This window comes from Salvelinus alpinus, chromosome 13 (genome assembly GCF_045679555.1).
Source record: "Salvelinus alpinus chromosome 13, SLU_Salpinus.1, whole genome shotgun sequence".
Lineage (NCBI taxonomy): Eukaryota > Metazoa > Chordata > Actinopteri > Salmoniformes > Salmonidae > Salvelinus > Salvelinus alpinus.
The window spans coordinates 20,312,490-20,330,976 of NC_092098.1; the positions used below are offsets into that span (position 1 = coordinate 20,312,490).

The window sequence follows — 18,487 nt, forward strand, 5'->3', positions numbered from 1 at the left end:
CCCTACTCTTCTACATTTGCACACACTGTACATAGATTTTTCTATTGTGTTATTGACTGCACGTTTGTTTATGTGTAACTCTGTGTTGTTGTTTTTGTCGCACTGCTTTATCTTGACCAGGTTGCAGTTGTAAATGAGAAGTTGTTCTCAACTGGCCTACCTGGTTAAATAAAGGTGAAATAAAAAATAAATAAAAAACATTTTTATGATATTAAAATGTTGACTGATGAAACAGATTTGATATGTAGCACACATACCGGTATCATAGATCAAGTTACCAGGATGTTGATAAATCAAATAAACAGAACACATATGTAGATGTATTTCTTAACTTCTTTATTGTTTTTTTATTTCCTTACAGGCACTGTGTGAAATATCGTTTCAGTTGTTCAGTTTTCATTTTACAGTTGTTTTAATTGAAAAATGACAATGTGGCTTTGATAAAGAAGACACGACCTCCCAAAACTATTGCAACAATCTTGAAGCACAATCTCGGTAAGAGAAACAAAAGTGCAGCTTTAAATCTCAGACCAGTAGATTATAATTTTGTAAAGTTTAGACAACTCAGCGTCCATCTTCATCGGTTATAATTCGAATGATACATTACCTAATTGTTCTTGTTAATACACGTTTTTTATCCCCCCAATTAAAACACTATAAAATATAAGGTAGGTTGGCAAACAGTAAATAGTACTTTGGTGAATGGCATCTGAGTTCACAGAGATATATTGAAATAATTTGATCAATACATCTAAATGATCTAAACCTTTACACAAATGGGGGGGAGGGGTGCTAATATTTAACACATTTCGCATCTGAGACATAAAATGCAATGTCTTAATATTTGAGAAAGATTAGAGAGAAGGGAGAGAGGATTTAAGGAAATACAAAAATGTCTTGCATATTTCCAACTGGGAATTACCAACGTTCCAACGTGCAGATACAGATGTGCAAAGAGCAACAATCATTCACAAAAGCACCATGACTTTTCCAACCGTACACTGATGAAGAAATAAGCATCAAATAAATGCTGGTGAGACTCAAAGTTAACAGTGCAAATTTTAGGGTTAGGCATTTGCACGTGGTGATTCTTCAAAACAAAACAAAAACAAAGAGCACATTCCCAGCACTACTGTAGCTTATCTCAGTTCTGAAATGTACTGTACTTCCTAATGGAATATACATTTACTTTTATTTTAAATGCCTCATGGATCTAACATCTGTACTGTACACTGCATCTTTGGTAGAAATATAGACAAGTAGGCAAGATGAATGTCTTACAGATCCTTTTAGAAACATTTGGCACAGAAATATGTCACAAACAGGATGAGAGAGGGAAAGCAATACCTCAATAAAAAAATCATACAATTGCTGATAATGTTGCTTGTGCACTCCCTGCTGTGATACAATCTCTATTAGGACAAATATTGCAGAGAAATAATTCTCAATAAATATTTTAATTAGACAAATTTATTGACAAAGGTCTAAATATACTGAAAAGCATAAGTATTCTGTCACAGCCTTTTAAGTTGCAAAAAAATAAAAAAGGTAAGAAGAATGAAGACCATATTGCACTTTTTAAAGTATCTGAGTGCCACAAAAGGGCTTGCTCTGTCAATCAGATAACCTTCTAATCTTGTTTCTGATATTGGTGGCTCTGTCTCAAATCAAGGCATTACATTCAGAGGTATATTCTTGTGTAACACTGTTACTGGCTATTCATTATCCTCCTTAGAGCTGGAGTTCAGTACTTTGTGAGGTTGCTTGGATAAACAATTTCCAAAAGTTAGTCATGAACTTCAACCCCTTCACTGCATGTCACTGAAGCCAAACTGCCATTATGATTTTGGCAAAGGAGGATGATAATAGTCAGTCATGTGCACCCGTTTTCACTTGCATACACTCACAATAGGATTTCCTTAATCTTCACAAACTTCCTCTTTACAAGGGCATTAAGCTAAAAAGACCTCAAAGTCCCCACCCAACCCCACAGTAGGAGGCCAGTTTTAGAGTCATGTGCCTGGTAGAGAGACAATTTTCTGGTTCCAAGAGGCCTCGTTCCTGGGGCTGTGGAAAGGGGAAGGCCGGTGGTGGTGTTGGGGGAGGTGGGGTGATGAGGACTGTAGAGGGCTGGGGTTTTCTATTGGTCAGTTGGAGAAAGACAACCCGCTGTGGTCGGTCAGGTCATGTAACGTGTGATGGCGCGCAGGGTGTATAGCAGTTCTGCCTGCATCCTGGCCTCCATTAGGAGTAGGTTCACATGGACCTGGAGCGGGACAGGGAGGCTGAGGATTAACATACCATACAGTACATACTATAACACAGTACAGTTACTTTATATAACTGGCATGGTATGGACTGCATTATGGACAGCCACTGAGCTGTGAAATTGATATGCATTTGCAGAAAATAGGCTATAAAAGACATCTCACTGAGTCTCATATGTAAACGTAGTGAGAGATTTGGTTCAGACAATACTTTTTAATGGGGGCCAAAGAAAAAGCTGTTTGTACAGACATGATAATTACTAACTAAAGTGAATGCTGCTGTCCTCATTATGTCAGAGATTAGATGTTTGTTCCAGGTTGTCTTGACATGAGCTTTAAGAACAAGACAATGACCCTTCTACCCTGCTGGTCCTAATGATACACGGTGTAACTTGCTCGTCTTGCATCTCTTTCAGCCCAGTCAGATTCCAACAGGGGGCCTCTCTGCAGAACAACCCAAACACAATAACAGCATGTTCCTGCGGCCAAGAGCTTCATTTTCTTCAGCTCTGCTCAATAGTACTAGTGTACTCATGAGCCAAAGCCTCCTGCACAAACACAATCAAACAGCATGACCAGTCCTGCCACTGAACTCTGGCCTATTTACAAAAGCATATCAGGATTCACAATCTCATTTTTGTGGCTGTGGACGGTGAATGCTTGATTGCAAAGAATACAAACAACATAAGACTATGCTCTCGCACGAACACAAGCACGAGCATTGACAGTTTTCTAACCTTCTCGGAGTGGCGGAACTGGCACCAGTAGCTGTCGTACATGCGGCGAGTGGTCCTCTCTGGATAACATGTTACCGTCTTTATATAGACCTTCAGACTGCGTTCCAATAGCTGATTCACCTCCCCATAGTCATAGTCATCATACCTGCAGACAGGACATCAAATAAATCCTACTATCAGAATGGAGCATCACTTTACTGTCTACTAGGCCATTTATACTGTACTTCAGGGACTATTCTAAGGCTTCAACAATCACTTACACACTAATTTAAATATAATAATTATCCCACTAACTTGACACTAAGTGTCCACACTTGATAGGGCATGAGAAGTGTATGTGACTAAGGATAGAAGGCGCTGTCTTACCTGATGCCATACATGCAGTGCACGTAGTTGAAGAGTGCACGTCGGAGCATGGTGGTGTCTACGTCCTCGTGACTGGCCATGTTGTAGTAGGTCAGGTCACACGCTGTCCGGAACTTGTCATCCAGCAGCAGCCCGATGTCTGAGTACAGCCTGTTGACCAGAGAGAAACCATGGTCCTCCCACGAGTAGTCCTGCAGGCAGGCAGGCAGGTAGACAGAGAGACATTTAGGTGTTAAAAAGTGACTGTTAAATCTATAGATCTTGCACTTATGGTATGATAGTGGAATTTACATTCATTTGATCTATAATTATCCCCCACCTGTGCTCTAAATGTTGGTGGGTTGTCCTCTCCATGTCGAGCAAAGTGCTGGTACCCAAAGGTGGCATCCTCTACAAACCGAGACACTTTGGATGTGGGCATCACCTCATCCTTCATATCTGCAGTCACAATGGAGATGTATTATAATCAGTCATGACTTCACTGACAGGTTTACATTAGTACTCAGTGAGAAACAGACAACAGGAACAGGTGTGGTTGCAGTACCCCCAGAGCCCACCAGGAGGCTCTCTTTCTTCTCTTTCTCGAAGCGTGTGGCCATCTCTTCCTGAGAGGCCTCATCCTCCTCTCTGTCCTCCTGCAGCCTCTTCATTCTGTCCATAAGTGCCTCTAACTCACTGACCGAGTCTGTGGTCTGAAAAACACACAACAAACCAGAACTCTATTAATGTGACAATAGAGTTACACATACTTAGATACATTTCCAACACAATCCCTCCAAACACACATAGCTAAATCAACTCAGTAAAGCATAGATCAACAGTAAGTCATGTATGTCATTTCACCACGAGGCTGGTGCTGCTGAGCTCTCGGTCCAGGTGATGGTCGCTGGCCAAGTCACATGTACAGTAGTCACTGATGTAAACGGACTGGAAGCCATTGGCATTCTGTGGATCCACCTGGGGGTTGATACCACTGCCAAACACAAAGCTGGCCAGGGAATGGAAATGGGCCAATATGACCACAGCATGGACCAGCTCTGCCAAAGACCAACTGTGCTCCCCTGTCTTCACCAAGTTCTGAGGTAGAGGGAGGAGAGAAAAACGTTTAGTGGGAGTTACTTTATGTGTGAGTACGTGGATAAAAGTCATGCATACATGTGTGTGTGTGTGTGTGTGTGTGTGTGTGTGTGTGTGTGTGTGTGTGTGTGTGTTAGTGAATAGATATATATATATATTGTATGTGCATATGTAGATAATGTACTTGAATATGAGTAGGTTTTATGCACATCTGTGTTCTAACCTGAATGTGCTCTTTGGTGATGAGCCAGGGCCTGTGTGCTAGGATCTTGTTGATCTCGTTGAGGTTCCTCAGTCTCTGAGGGGCGTACTGTAGACCCTTCAGCCAGTCTAGACACATCCCCATCCTGTAGAACTCACGCACATGCAGAGACACCAGGAAGGAACACTGGTGACGCGCTGCAGCCTGGAGACACAGAGGTTTTTTTATTTACATGAATTCTAGCTCACTGTGAAAACTCTTCCTTCACTGTATGAACTGTGTATGTTTATTACTGTCTAAACTGTCTTTATATTAATGTTCAATATACCGTCTTCTGGGTAGCACTGTATTTGACAGTCCAGTTTTAGCTGGCATTCAGCAAGTACTAAATCGTACAAAGTGTTGCTTGTTTCAAAGAATTTCTCAAAAAACTAAAATGTCATCATTATGCAATTATTATTTTACTATGTAATGTCTAAGTAAATAAGCAGATTGTAATATAAAGCATGAATCCTTTCTGTAAAATGCATGACCTTTAAATTAACGTTTTACAGTATATGCATATTGTATTTGTCTAAATTCTAAACATGACCTATTTTACTCTGTACATTAAATGTTTCCACATGGTTCTTTAACACTGCATTGCATTCAGCTGTTCCTTATGACATAATATACTGTGTCTTTAAGAGTGAGGGGGCTGACATTGACCTAGTTGTGGAGGGGCCACATCAGGAAGAGGGTGAGTTGGAAGTGGGCTGGGGCCGGGGTCGGGGGGGTTGGTAGGACCATCTGAGTTTGCTGCATACCAATGCTCCACAGGTGTGGAGGCCAGTGTGTCTGAGCACAGGGCAAACGCTGCCCTGCTTAATGTCTCCACTACAGAAGCGTCCTCAGTCCAGCACCACCCCAGGGTCATCTCAGTACTGAGGCAAAACTTTTAACATCATACGGAAAACATCATCCGTCACTCCGGGAAAGAGCCATTGGTTGTTATGGAAATGGGTCATTAGAGAAATATGAATATGGGTCAGCAGGAGATTTGTGTTAGGTAGGTCTCCTGAGCAGGCAGAGGGAGGCTCTAAGGGAGGATGTGTATATGCAGGAGACATTTTCTCCCAGCTATCCCGTACCATGCAAATGCAGGTAGAAGCTGCCCGTAGGATCAGCTTACCTTACCACCATTCCTGACCTCAACCGTTACAGGGAACAACGGCTGCATTGGAAATGGCACTCTATATATAGTACACTCCTTTAGGGCTCTGGTCAAAAGTAGTGCACTATATAGGCTCCTGAGACCCAGCAATTCATTTTGTCCACTCTAATGGACATTCGTGCCACTGTGTTAAGTCCTGTTGTACCTTTGAGAGGCCATTCTGGGCTTTTCAATGATATCACATGTATGTATGATATCACATGTATGTATGATAACTTTCTCTCCCTGTGTTAGCACATTTATGGAAGGGGGAAAGGTAAATGTGTGTAATTATAAAAAAAATATATATAATTTTAACCCCTTTTTCGTGGCATCCAATTATTAGTAGTTACTGTCTTGTCTCATCGCTACAACTCCCGTACGGGCTCGGGAGAGACAAAGGTCGAGAGCCATGCGTCCTCCGAAACACAACCCAACCAACTGCTTCTTAACACAGCGCGCATCCAACCCGGAAGCCAGCCGCACCAATGTGTCGGAGCAAACACATTACACCTAGTGACCTGGTCAGCGTGCACTGCGCCCGGCCCGCCACAGGAGTCGCTAGTGCGCGATGAGACAAGGATATCCCTACCGGGAAAACCCTCCCTAACCCGGGCGACACTGGACCAATTGTGCGTCGCCCCATGGTCCTCCCGGTCACGGCCGACTGCGACAGAGCCTGGGCTCGAACCCAGAGTCTCTGGTGGCACAGCGATGCAGTGCCTTAGATCACTGCGCCACCCGGGAGGCCGTGTAATTATAATTTATTTGATATTTTAATTGTTTCTAATAAATATCTCAGGAATAGTTTGCTAAGTTTTCCAAGCAGTGCTATCTTTTTTCACATTAAATAAGAGCTTTATAAATGTCCTCTGTAGTGGATATCAGGATGCGCTAATTAAACTCAGCAAAAAAAGAAATGTCCTCTCACTGTCAACTGCGTTTATTTTCAGCAAACTTAACATGTGTAAATATTTGTATGAACATAACAAGATTCAACAACTGAGACATAAACTGAACAAGTTCCACAGACATGTGACTAACCGAAATTGAATAATGTGTCCCTGTACAAAGGAGGGGGGGTCAAAATCAAAAGTAACCGTCAGTATCTGGTGTGGCCACCAGCTGCATTAAGTACTGCAGTGCATCTACTCCTCATGGACTGCACCAGATTTGCCAGTTATTGCTGTGAGATGTTACCCCACTCTTCCACCAAGGAACCTGCAAGTTCCAACAGGTCCCAGACGTGCTCAATGGGATTGAGATCCGGGCTCTTCGCTGGCCATGGCAGAACACTGGCATTTCTGTCTTGCAGGAAATCACGCACAGAACGAGCAGTATGACTGGTGGCATTGTCATGCCGGAGGGTCATGTCAGGATGAGCCTGCAGGAAGGGTACCACATGAGGGAGGAGGAGGTCCTCCCTGTAACGCACAGCGTTGAGATTGCCTGCAATGACAACAAGCTCAGTCCGATGATGCTATGAAACACCGGCCCAGACCATGACGGACCCTCCATCTCCAAATCGATCCTGCTCCAGAGTACAGGCCTCGGTGTAATGCTCATTCCTTCAACGATAAACAGGAATCCGACCATCACCCCTGGTGAGACAAAACCGCAACTCGTTAGTGAAGAGCACTTTTTGCCAGTCCTGTCTGGTCCAGCGACGGTGGGTTTGTGCCCATAGGCAACAATGTTGCCGGTGATGTCTGGTAAGGACCTGCCTTACAACAGGCCTACAAGCCCTCAATCCAGCCTCTCTCAGCCTATTGCGGACAGTCTGAGCACTGATGGAGGGATTGTGCGTTCCTGGTGTAACTTGGGCAGTTGTTGTTGCTATCCTGTACCTGTCCCGCAGGTGTGATGTTCGGATGTACTGATCCTGTGCAGGTGTTGTTACAGGTGGTCTGCCAGTGCGAGGACGATCAGCTGTCCGTCCTGTCTCCCTGTAGCGCTGTCTTAGGTGTCTCACAGTACGGACATTGCAATTTACTGCCCTGGCCAAATCTGCAGTCCTCATGCCTCCTTGCAGCATGCCTCAGGCACGTTCATATTTTTTTGTTTTTCAGAGTCAGTAGAAAGGCCTCTTTAGTGTCCTAAGTTTTCATAACTGTGACCTTAATTGCCTACCGTCTGTAAGCTGTTAGTGTCTTAACAACCGTTCCACAGGTGCATGTTCATTGTTTATGGTTCATTGAACAAGCATGTGAAACCCTTTACAATGAAGATCTGTGAAGTTATTTGGATTTTTACGAATTATCTTTGAAAGACAGGGTCCTGAAAAAGGGACGTTTCTTTTTTTGCTGAGTTTAGGGTTTTTACCTACTGTACCCATTTACTGTATGTTACATTTTTCATACTTACTATCAACCGATTCTTTATTTCCACTACAGTGCACATAAAATAAATAACATTTTCCTTAAAAAAAACAATTATTTGTAAAATGTGATTAAAAAAATAAAAAATAAAAAATATGAATTGTCGGGTCTCAGGAGGATAGGAAAATAGGATGTAATTTCAGACACACCCAATGACAATCTATAGGTTCATCCTATATCATCCTATACCATGATGGCAATGTAGTGTCGGCAGTGGAGAGGCAGGGGGCCGTCCATCCTCAGCAGGTAGAACTGGCTACGCAGGAAGGACTCCAGGTAGTGGGGGTGCAGTCCCATCACCTGGGTCAGATGGTCCACGTGGCCCGACAGAGAGTAGGCCTCAGCCAGGATCTGCTCTGTTTGGGGGTCTACCTGGGACGCCTCCACAATCTGGAACCAGGGAGGAGGGTTGGGGGGAGGGGTCAGGCAGGACCGGGAAGAGAGGGGTTTCAGTCAGGCATTGTGTATTGAACCATTTTACAGTAAAGCTGCTGCTGCTGTAATCTAAAATGTGTTTTATACCTCTGAGTTCAAGGCAAGGTGAAGATAAAGACAAGGGGGAAAAAGCGAGAGAGATTAAACGGAAGTGACAGTTAGAAAGAACGAGAGAGAGAGTCGGCAGGACAGGAGAAATATAGCCTCAAGGCACAGAAAGAAAGTATTTCTCACCTCCTCTTCTGGAATGAAGGCACTGGGTCCACTGGAGAAGGGTCGCGGCACCCTGACTCCTTTCTCCTGAGACAAGAGCAGCAGAGAGGGAAACGGGGTTAGCTAAGGAACTATACAACACAAGGAGCTTAGATGTACAACCCCACTTTTGGCACAACCTAAATGAACTCTCAGCTATGTTGGCAAACACAAGAAAAAAACATCAAATTAAGAGATAAAAAGAGGGCATGTATTGAAGTGAGGTTTGATATGTAACAGCCAGGCCTTTGTGTGTCAGTCCGTTTGCTCAGAGGTAAAGTAACCCCCTCCTCCTGTTATCTGTTGAGATGAGCAAACAGCCTGTGTGCACACACATTAGCCAGGGAACATTGGAAACATGGCCTGGGCAGAGGAAAAGACGGTAGATTTATGGTTCACTTCGTCTTTTATGCGTGTGTGAGTGGGTGTTGAAATGTACATTTATATTAGGACAGTACATCTATTGAAGTTAATATACTGAGAGCCTGTAGGAGAAGGATGGTCAAAATATCTCTATAAGAGGCAGGAAGTCAGACAGGCAGGCATATAGACAGATAGGTTATATGGAGTGATCAATGCTGGGCTAAGGAGAGTAAGCCAGTCCTCCTTCAGTTGCAGTTGAAATCGGAAGTTTACATACACTTAGGTTGGAGTCACTAAAACTCGTTTATCAACCACTCCACAAATTTCTTGTTCACAAACTATAGGTTTGACAAGTCGGTTAGGACATCTACTTTGTGCATGACAGAGGTAATTTTTCCAACAATTGTTTAGACAGATTATTTCACTTATAATTCACTGTATCACAATTCCAGTGGGGCAGAAGTTTACATGCACTAAGTTGACTGTGCCTTTAAACAGCTTGGAAAATTCCAGAAAATTATGTCATGGCTTTAGAAGCTTCTGATAGGCTAATTGACATCATTTGAGTCAATTGGAGGTGTACCTGTGGATGTATTTCAAGGCCTACCTTCAAACTCAGTGCCTCTTTGCTTGACATCATGGGGAAATCAAAAGAAATCAGCCAAGACCTCAGAAAGAAAATTGGAGGCCTCCACAAGTCTGGTTCATCCTTGGGAGCAATTTCCAAATTCCTGAAGGTACCACGTTTATCTGTACAAACAATAGTACGCAAGTATAAACACCATGGGACCACGCAGCTATCATACCGCTCAGGAAGGAGACGTGTTCTGTCTCCTAGAGATGAACGTACTTTTGTGCGAAAAGTGCAAATCAATTCCAGAACAACAGCAAAGGACCTTGTGAAGATGCTGGAGGAAACGGGTACAAACGTATCTATATCCACATTAAAATGAGTCCTATATCGACATAACCTGAAAGGCAGCTCATCAAGGAAGAAGCCACTGCTCCAAAACCGCCATAAAAAAAGCCAGACTACGGTTTGCAACGGCACATGGGAACAAAGATCGTACTTTTTGGAGAAATGTCCTCTGGTCTGAAGAAACAAAAATAGAACTGTTTGGCCATAATGACCATTGTTATGTTTGGAGTAAAAGAACACCATCCCAACCGTGAAGCACTGGGGGTGGCAGCATCATGTTGTGGGGATGCTTTGCTGCAGGAGGGACTGGTTCACTTCACAAAATAGATGGCATCATGAGGAGGAAAATGATGTGGATATATTGAAGCAACATCTCAAGACATCAGTCAGGAAGTTAAAGCTTGGTTACAAATGGGTCTTCCAAATGGACAATGACCCCAAGCATACTTCCAAAGTTGTGGCAAAATGGCTTAAAACCTCACTAAGGTACGCTAGCGTCCCACCTGGCCAACATCCAGTGAAATTACAGAGCGCCAAATTCAAAAACAGAAATACTCATTATAAAAATTCATAAAACATACAAGTGTTATACATTGGTTTAAAGATTAACTTCTTGTTAATCCAACCACGGTGTCAGATTTCAAAAAGGCTTTACGGCGAAAGCATACCATGCGATTATCTGAGAACAGCGCCCAGTAGACAAATCATTACAAACAGTTACCAGCCAAGTAGAGGAGTTACACAAGTCAGAAATAGAGATACAATTAATCACATACCTTTGATGATCTTCATATAGTTGCACTCACAAGACTCCCATTTACTCAATACATGTTTGTTTTGTTCGATAAAGTCCCTGTTTATATCCAAAAACCTCAGTTTTGTTTGCGCGTTTTGTTCAGTAATCCACAGGCTCAAACGCAGTTACAACAGGCAGACAAAAAATCTAAATAGTATCCGTAAAGTTCGTAGAAACATTTCAAACGATGTTTATAATCAATCCTCAGGTTGTTTTTAGCCTAAATAATCGATAATATTTAAACCGGACAATAACGTCGTCAATATAAAAGGTAAACAAGAAAGGCGCACTCTCAGTCGCGCGCATGAAAAATCTCTGGGACACTGTAGGGTCAACTCATTCAGAACTGAAAAAGTGTGTGCGAGCAAGGAGGCCTACAAACCTGACTCAGTGACACCAGCCCTGTCAGGGTGAATGGGCCAAAATTCACCCAACTTATTGTGGGAAGCTTGTGGAAGGCTACCCGAAACGTTTGACTCAAGTTAAACAATTTAAAGGCAATGCTACCAAATACTAATTGATGCTACCAAATACTAACTTCTGACCCACTGGGAATGTGATGAAAGAAATAAAAGCTGAAATAAATAATTCTCTCCACTATTATTCTGACATTTCACATTCTTAAAATAAAGTGGTGATCCTAACTGACCTAAGACAGGGACTTTTTACTAGGATTAAATGTCAGGATTTGTGAAAAACTGAGTTTAAATGTATTTGGCTAAGGTGTATGTAAACTTCCGACTTCAACTGTACATACATCGTCTGACCTAAATCTCTGAGAAGAGGAGAGAAAACACAGCTGCGTCTACAGGACAGTGAGAATTACATCACAAGTGGTCAAAAAAAAATTACAAATCTTGGTCACCCTACTTCCTTTTTAGAATTACAACACTCATAAACACTTTACATAAAGAGAGTCAACATTCCTGACTTTTGAGTGTTTTAAAAGTGTGTCACTTCAGTAATAAAAATGCTTCTGCTAAAACATATAAATGGCTTGCAGGTGATATGGACTGTGAGCTTGGAGAAACTGCCAGTTAGGGTGTATTTTATTGTATCTTCAATATACACTGAGAGTACAAAACATTAGGAACATGACAGACTGACCAGGTGAATCAGGTGAAAGCTGACCCTTATTGATTTCACTTGTTAAATCCACTTCAATCAGTGTAGATGAAGGGGAGGAGACAGGTTAAAGAAGGATTTTTAAGCCTTGAGACAATTGAGACATTGAATTGCACACACAAAATCTAGAGGGTGAATGGGCAAGACAAAATATTTAAGTGTCTTTGAACAGGGTATGGTAGTAGGTGCAAGGCGCACTGGTTTGTGTCAAGAACTGCAACGCTGCTGGGTTTTTCAAGAATGGTCCACTACCCAAAGGACATCCATCCAACTTGGCACAACTGTGGGAAGCATTGGAGCCAACATGGTCCAGCATCCCTGTGGAACGCTTTCAACACCTTGTAGAGTCCTTCCCCTGACGAATTGAGGTTGTTCTGAGGGCAAAATGGGGTGCACCTCAATATTAGGAAAGTGTTCTTAATGTTTTGTACCCTCAGTGTATATCAAACTAATTTATAATAACTTAGACAGTTATTTAAGCAATAATACATGAGAGGCCATGTGTTATGACATTTTTTATAGTGTTTACAAACTTTATAAATTGCATGGCTGGGTAGTGGATCTGTAAAAGCAGCAGCAGTAGCAGCAGCAGTAGCAGTAGCAGTAGTGCGTTGCAAGGTAACGAAGTAAACGATGACACTTTTTATGAATCTACTGGCCATGTGTATGTTGTCTAGTATATCATGGGCAGGATCTAACAATGGGAATTCCAAACCACCTGTTGTATAATAAACACTAGACTGGGGTTGTCTGTGTATTTAGCTGTCTTACAGTACATCTCCATGGTAATAATATTACATAATGGTTAAGGGCCTCAAGTTCAAAGGTGGGAAGAAGGTTTATAGTACAAATGGATAACAAAGTTACATAAACACCAAAATATACAGTAAGACAATGTAGTTCTCTATGGGTGAGAAAGTGTGTGCGTGCGTGTGAGAAAGTGGTGTTTGCGTGTGCGTGAGAGAGAGAGTCAGATAGAGACCCCTCTCTGTTCTAGTGGCATATGTCTTGCTACATAACAGACGTTTGAATGTGCGCTCTGTCAACAGACCAGCCATTTCCTGTGAATTTAGCTAATTGGGTTGAAGCCCTGTGACTCCCACTGCTACCATGACACAGACAGACCTTCCCTGGGCTGCAGACAGTTTCACCCTGGTATTAATCCCTCCCTCTTTTCCTCTCTCTCCATCCCTCTCCTATCATATCTCCTCTGCACCCTCTGTCTGTCTGGCCCTTTGTGTGTGTTGGGTGATGAATGTCTGTTGTTGGGGCAACGTGGCTGATGCAGTTAACTGAGATTCCATAGAGAGAGGTGGCTCCAGTGCTCCTCTCTACCTGCCTGTGCAGATTTAAAGAAGAGCCTGGACCCGTCTGTCTCTATCATCTCCATCACAAAAAGCAAATAGCCTAAAGCCAGTTTATAAAAACAACAATGCTTTTTGAAGAAAGTTGTAATTGTGGAACTAGTATGATAGATAAGTAATAAAGCATCAAAAACCAGAATCTTACATCATAATTAATGATAAAGTATGAATTTACAGTGTCATCGCTCTCTCAGTATACTGTAATTTCCAACCAAGAGGGTTTCTGTTGAGAACAACCTGTATGAAACCTCTTGGATTCAACCTACAAAATTAAAGATCTATACTCTCTGCCTTTACCAGTATATTTCTATGTGATCGTGGCATTGTGTATTTACCAGTATCTATTGGTAACTGTAGACAGCAGACATAAAACAGTACTTTTTTCTGTCAGTGATGTTTGTCAGGAAAGGGCTGACTCTGGTGTGCAGACAGACAAAGCTGTCTCTAGGCATTGTAATCTATGGATGTCCACTCCTCATGTTTTGTTGTTACAGGGTTGCTCCACGTCAAAAAGCACAAGAAAGAGGATTTCGACACCCACCATCTCAGATTGCTCTGAAATTGTTTCTGTTGTTGGAAACAGATAAGATTAGCATTCCTGCAACATAATTTTGTGGAAATAGAATTTGATCTCTGAGAAATTGAGCTAATTGATTGTATCCAAGTTGGCCATTTTAATTTATAGAATTCATATAATATTCAATAAATGTAGTACCTAACATCCGATTTGGCCCAAACCTTTTTCAAAACAATGAGTCAGACGTGAGGAATCTAAAGAAATTGTCAAAAGCCCCCCACGGACCCCCCACACTTCACGCCAATCCCACCCCAACAATGAATATATAGAATAAGTTCTCTATATTTGACTAGTAGTATGGAGTTCCAGCTCAGAGTATTGTCTCTTCATCCTATTTAATGTATTCTCAGTGAATTTGGTGACATTTTTCCCCCTGTTCAGTTAAATTAGTCATTGAAGTTGTTAGGTTGATGTCCCATCCTACATCCTGATATTACCAGGTTCTGACCACTAGATGGTGCTGTTCCTGTTGTTAAGTGAAATGAATCTCCCCCCCATTGTTAAAGGGATGGTTAACCCAAATGACAAAATTACATATTGGTTTTCTTAACTTGTAAGCAGTCTATGGACCAGGTATGACAGCAACCAATGCTTTGGTTTTGTTAACCTGGCCACTGTTTCAAATGCAAACATTTTAGCATTTGTGTCGTAAATCCAATGCAAGTCAATTTGTACCTATGTTAGCATTTTCACGCTTCATATCCAAATCATCTATAAGTAACATAATTGAGTTACACATACGTTTTTTTAAACATTAGGATGCCTTGGACATGAAATGTGAAAATGCTAATATAGCTTTTTTTTGTTGCATTTTCACACTTCATGTCTAAATCATCCTAAAGTATCAAAACATGTATTGTGTAACTCAATGATGCCCTGGAGATGACAGAAACGGACCTCCTCTTCTGCCTTGAGACCATCCTACAATGACACCCTATCAAAAACTGGGTCATATGTACCTAGACTAATGGCTACTAATAATAGCAGTCAGATTCAGAAAGCAGGGCACTAGAGAGATATCCATGTTCTTATCAAATCATCAATCTATCCCCCAACTTTATCGCTATCATACTGATTGACGACCATCCTGGGAATTAAATGAATCCAAATGGGGCAATCTGTTGCAGATAACTGTACATTATTAGGTTTGAGATGGTTAAACTAGGCCTAATTGGAATTACAAACGATTCTGAAGCAATTCTATAGATGATGTTGAAATACAGAATGCAGTTGAATGCACAAATATCAGTAAGGCAAGGAATCGCGATCCTGCAGTCTGAATCACTAGATAAAATGAAAGTATACTAGGGCCTAGGCTACTACTCCTGCAGGATCGCAGTGACATCTTCATAAGATGCAACGATATTTTATCTAAATTGGAAGGAATAATAAATAGGCCTGACTGATCACCTTGATAAAACATGATATTGGTCGACTAGTAAAAGTAACAATTGGAGAAATCAAATCAGGAAACATCATACCTTTTTCCTTATCACCTTCTGACAGATGTTACAGATGTGAAATGGGTTGGAGGTGAAAGACTCCGCGCTGACGTTCATACTGGCTGCCACTTTAACAGTCCTAGACACCGTATTTTGAAAAGTTTTTACTGTAACATTACTTTTTCTGTACAGTTAAATTACAGTATATTCTTCACTTGTAGGTGCGGCGGCAGCGGCGGGTTGGAGATGGGCAGACCGAAGAGCTGTTAAATTACGACGCCTTTCTCGAGAGTTCTATAGGCTCCGTCCTCCCCAGTCTCGCTCACCACACACAACGTCAGGCAGTTTTTGAGCGAACTTCTAATTTTGCTCTGCCGAAGGTAGGCACGCCCAACAGCCAATTGCCGCAAGAGGGGTGTGTTTGCTGAACAACAAAAAGGTTCCACAAACGGCACTTTTTAATAGGCCCCAACATAACTAAAAAGTACCTTGAATCCGTAACAATAAAGCAAACAATTTCAGCAATAGAAAAACTATCATATGAGTTTTGTTTGTGTCACCCAGTATAGAATAGTCTTTAGGGTTAAATTGCAATAGCCTACATTTGCCATAGGTAATTTAAATTGGATAGAACATGATCTATATAATATACTCAGGTCTCCAAGGTTGGTTTTACTAATAGGCTTCAGAAAGTTTTCACACCCCTTGAGTTTTTCCACATTTTATTGTGTTACAGCCTAAATTTAAAATGGATTCAATTTAGATTAATAAAAAATGAAAAGCTGAAATGTCTTGAGTCAATAAGTATTTAACCCCTTTGTTGTGGCAAGCCTAAATATGCCAAGGAGAAAACATTTGCTTACCAGTCACATAATAAGTTGCATGGACTCATACCATGACGAGATCCTGACGACATCACCTCATGTTTTACCATGATAATGCACGGCCCCATGTCACAAGGATCAGTACACAATTCCTGGAAGCTGAAAATATCCCAGTTCTTCCACTTACATTTTAGTCATTTGGCAGATGTTCTTATCTAGAGCAACTTAAAGTAGTAAGTGGATACATTTTCGTATTAGTTTTTTTTATACTGGCCCCCGTGGGAATCGAATCCACAACACTGGCGTTGCAAGCGCCATGCTCTACCAACTGAGCCATACGGGACCTATGGCCTACATACTCACCAGACATGTCACTCATTGAGCATGTTTGGGATGCTCTGGTGTGACGTGTTCCAGTTCCTGCCAATATAGAGCAACTTCGCACAGCCATTGAAGAAAAGTGGGACAACATTCCACAGTCCACAATCAACAGCCTGATCAACTCCATGCAAAGGAGATGTGTCGCACTGCATGAGGCAAATGGTGGACACACCAGATACTGACTAGATTTCTGATCAACACCCCTACCTTTTTTTAAGGTATCTGTAAACAACAGATACATATCTGTATTCCCAGTCATGTGAAATCCTGAGATTTTTTGTTACTGGCCTACACACACACAATACCCCATGAAGTGGAATTATGTTTAAATATGTTAAAAAAATAAAATAAAAAACTCTAATTAATAAAAAATGAAAAGCTGAAATGTTTTGAGTCAATAAGTATTCAACCCCTATGTTATGGCAAGCCTTAATAAATTCAGGAATAACATTTTGCTTAATAAGGATCGTACCCTTTTTCAATTTTCGCCTAAAATGACATACAAATACAGGCAGTTAGATTTGGGTATTTGTATTTATTATGGATCCCCTCTTGTGGCATGTCTTGTGGGGTATGCATGGGTGTACCAGAGGTTTAGCCAGACAGCTCGGTGCATTCAACATGTCAATACCTCTCATAAATACAAGTAGTGATGAAGTCAATCTCTCCTCCACTTTCAGCCAGGAGAGATTGACGTGCATATTATTAATATTAGCTCTCTGTGTACATCCAAGGGCCAGCCGTGCTGCCCTGTTCTGAGCCAATTGCAATTTTCCTAAGTTCTTTTTTGTGGCACCTGACCACACGACTGAACAGTAGTCAAGGTGTGACAAAACTAGGGCCTGTAGGACCTGTCTTGTTGATAGTGTTGTTAAGAAGGCATAGCATAGCTTTATTATAGACAGACTTCTCCCCATCTTAGCTACTACTGCATCAATATGTTTTGACCATGACAGTTTACAATCTAGTGTTACTCCAAGCAGTTTAGTCATCTCAACTTGCTCAATTTCCACATTATTTATTTCAAGATTTAGTTGAGGTTTAGGATTTAGTGAGTGTTTTGTTCCAAATAGAATGCTTTAAGTTTTAGAAATATTTAGGGCTAACTTATTCCTTGCCACCCACTCTGAAACTAACTGTAGCTCAGGACCTGAAGCAAGGATATGCATATTCTTGGCACCATTTGAAAGGAAATACTTTGAAGTTTGTGGAAATGTGAAATGAATGTAGGCGAATATAACACATTAGATCTGGTAAAAGATAATATAAACAAAAAACCATGCGTTTTCTATTCTTTTTTTTGTTCCACGATCTTTGAAATGCAAGAGAAAGGCCATACCTTCAGATAGGAGTCTAGGTGTAATTTAAATGTTGGCCACCAGATAACAGTGTGTGTGCAAAGTTTCAGACTGATCCAGTGAAGAATTACATTATTGCACAATATTATGTATCTGCCAGGAGTTTGTCCAAATGTTCCGAACTGGTCAATTGATACATTTTTAAGTACATAACTACAGAGAACATACAAAAATGCTATGGTAAGATTTATTTTTAGTTTACACACTCCCAGGAATGTCATACATGATGGATCATTAGCTTATACACTAACTTTCACACATCTAGATGGCCGGGAGGGGTGGGTGTGGAGCAAGAGACAGCAGTGGGGTCAAACTGTAGACACCAGTTCCTACATTTAAACATAAACATTTATTTGATCAAACAAAATTATGCTACATTTTATCTCTGGGACCCTCGGGATGACAAATCAGAGCAAGATTACTGAATGTAAG

At 41.4% G+C, this 18,487-nt stretch overlaps 1 protein-coding gene across 2 annotated transcripts; it reads right to left on the reverse strand.

Annotated features, from left to right (window-relative positions):
- Positions 1-315: 315 nt before the first annotated feature.
- Positions 316-15,825, reverse strand: LOC139537308 (sestrin-3-like). 2 transcript variants are annotated; one of them, XM_071338466.1, is made up of 10 exons: positions 15,532-15,825; positions 8,889-8,954; positions 8,409-8,609; positions 4,671-4,853; positions 4,214-4,447; positions 3,915-4,062; positions 3,690-3,808; positions 3,371-3,561; positions 3,005-3,149; positions 316-2,266 (listed from the first exon to the last, which is right to left on the reverse strand). In XM_071338466.1, exons 1-10 carry the CDS (start codon positions 15,607-15,609, stop codon positions 2,180-2,182), a joined length of 1,452 nt encoding a protein of 483 aa, XP_071194567.1. In that variant the 5' UTR covers positions 15,610-15,825; the 3' UTR covers positions 316-2,179. The 2 variants fall into 2 exon arrangements, with proteins under 2 accessions (XP_071194567.1, XP_071194566.1); XM_071338465.1 differs by having other exon boundaries at positions 316-3,149.
- Positions 15,826-18,487: the final 2,662 nt, after the last annotated feature.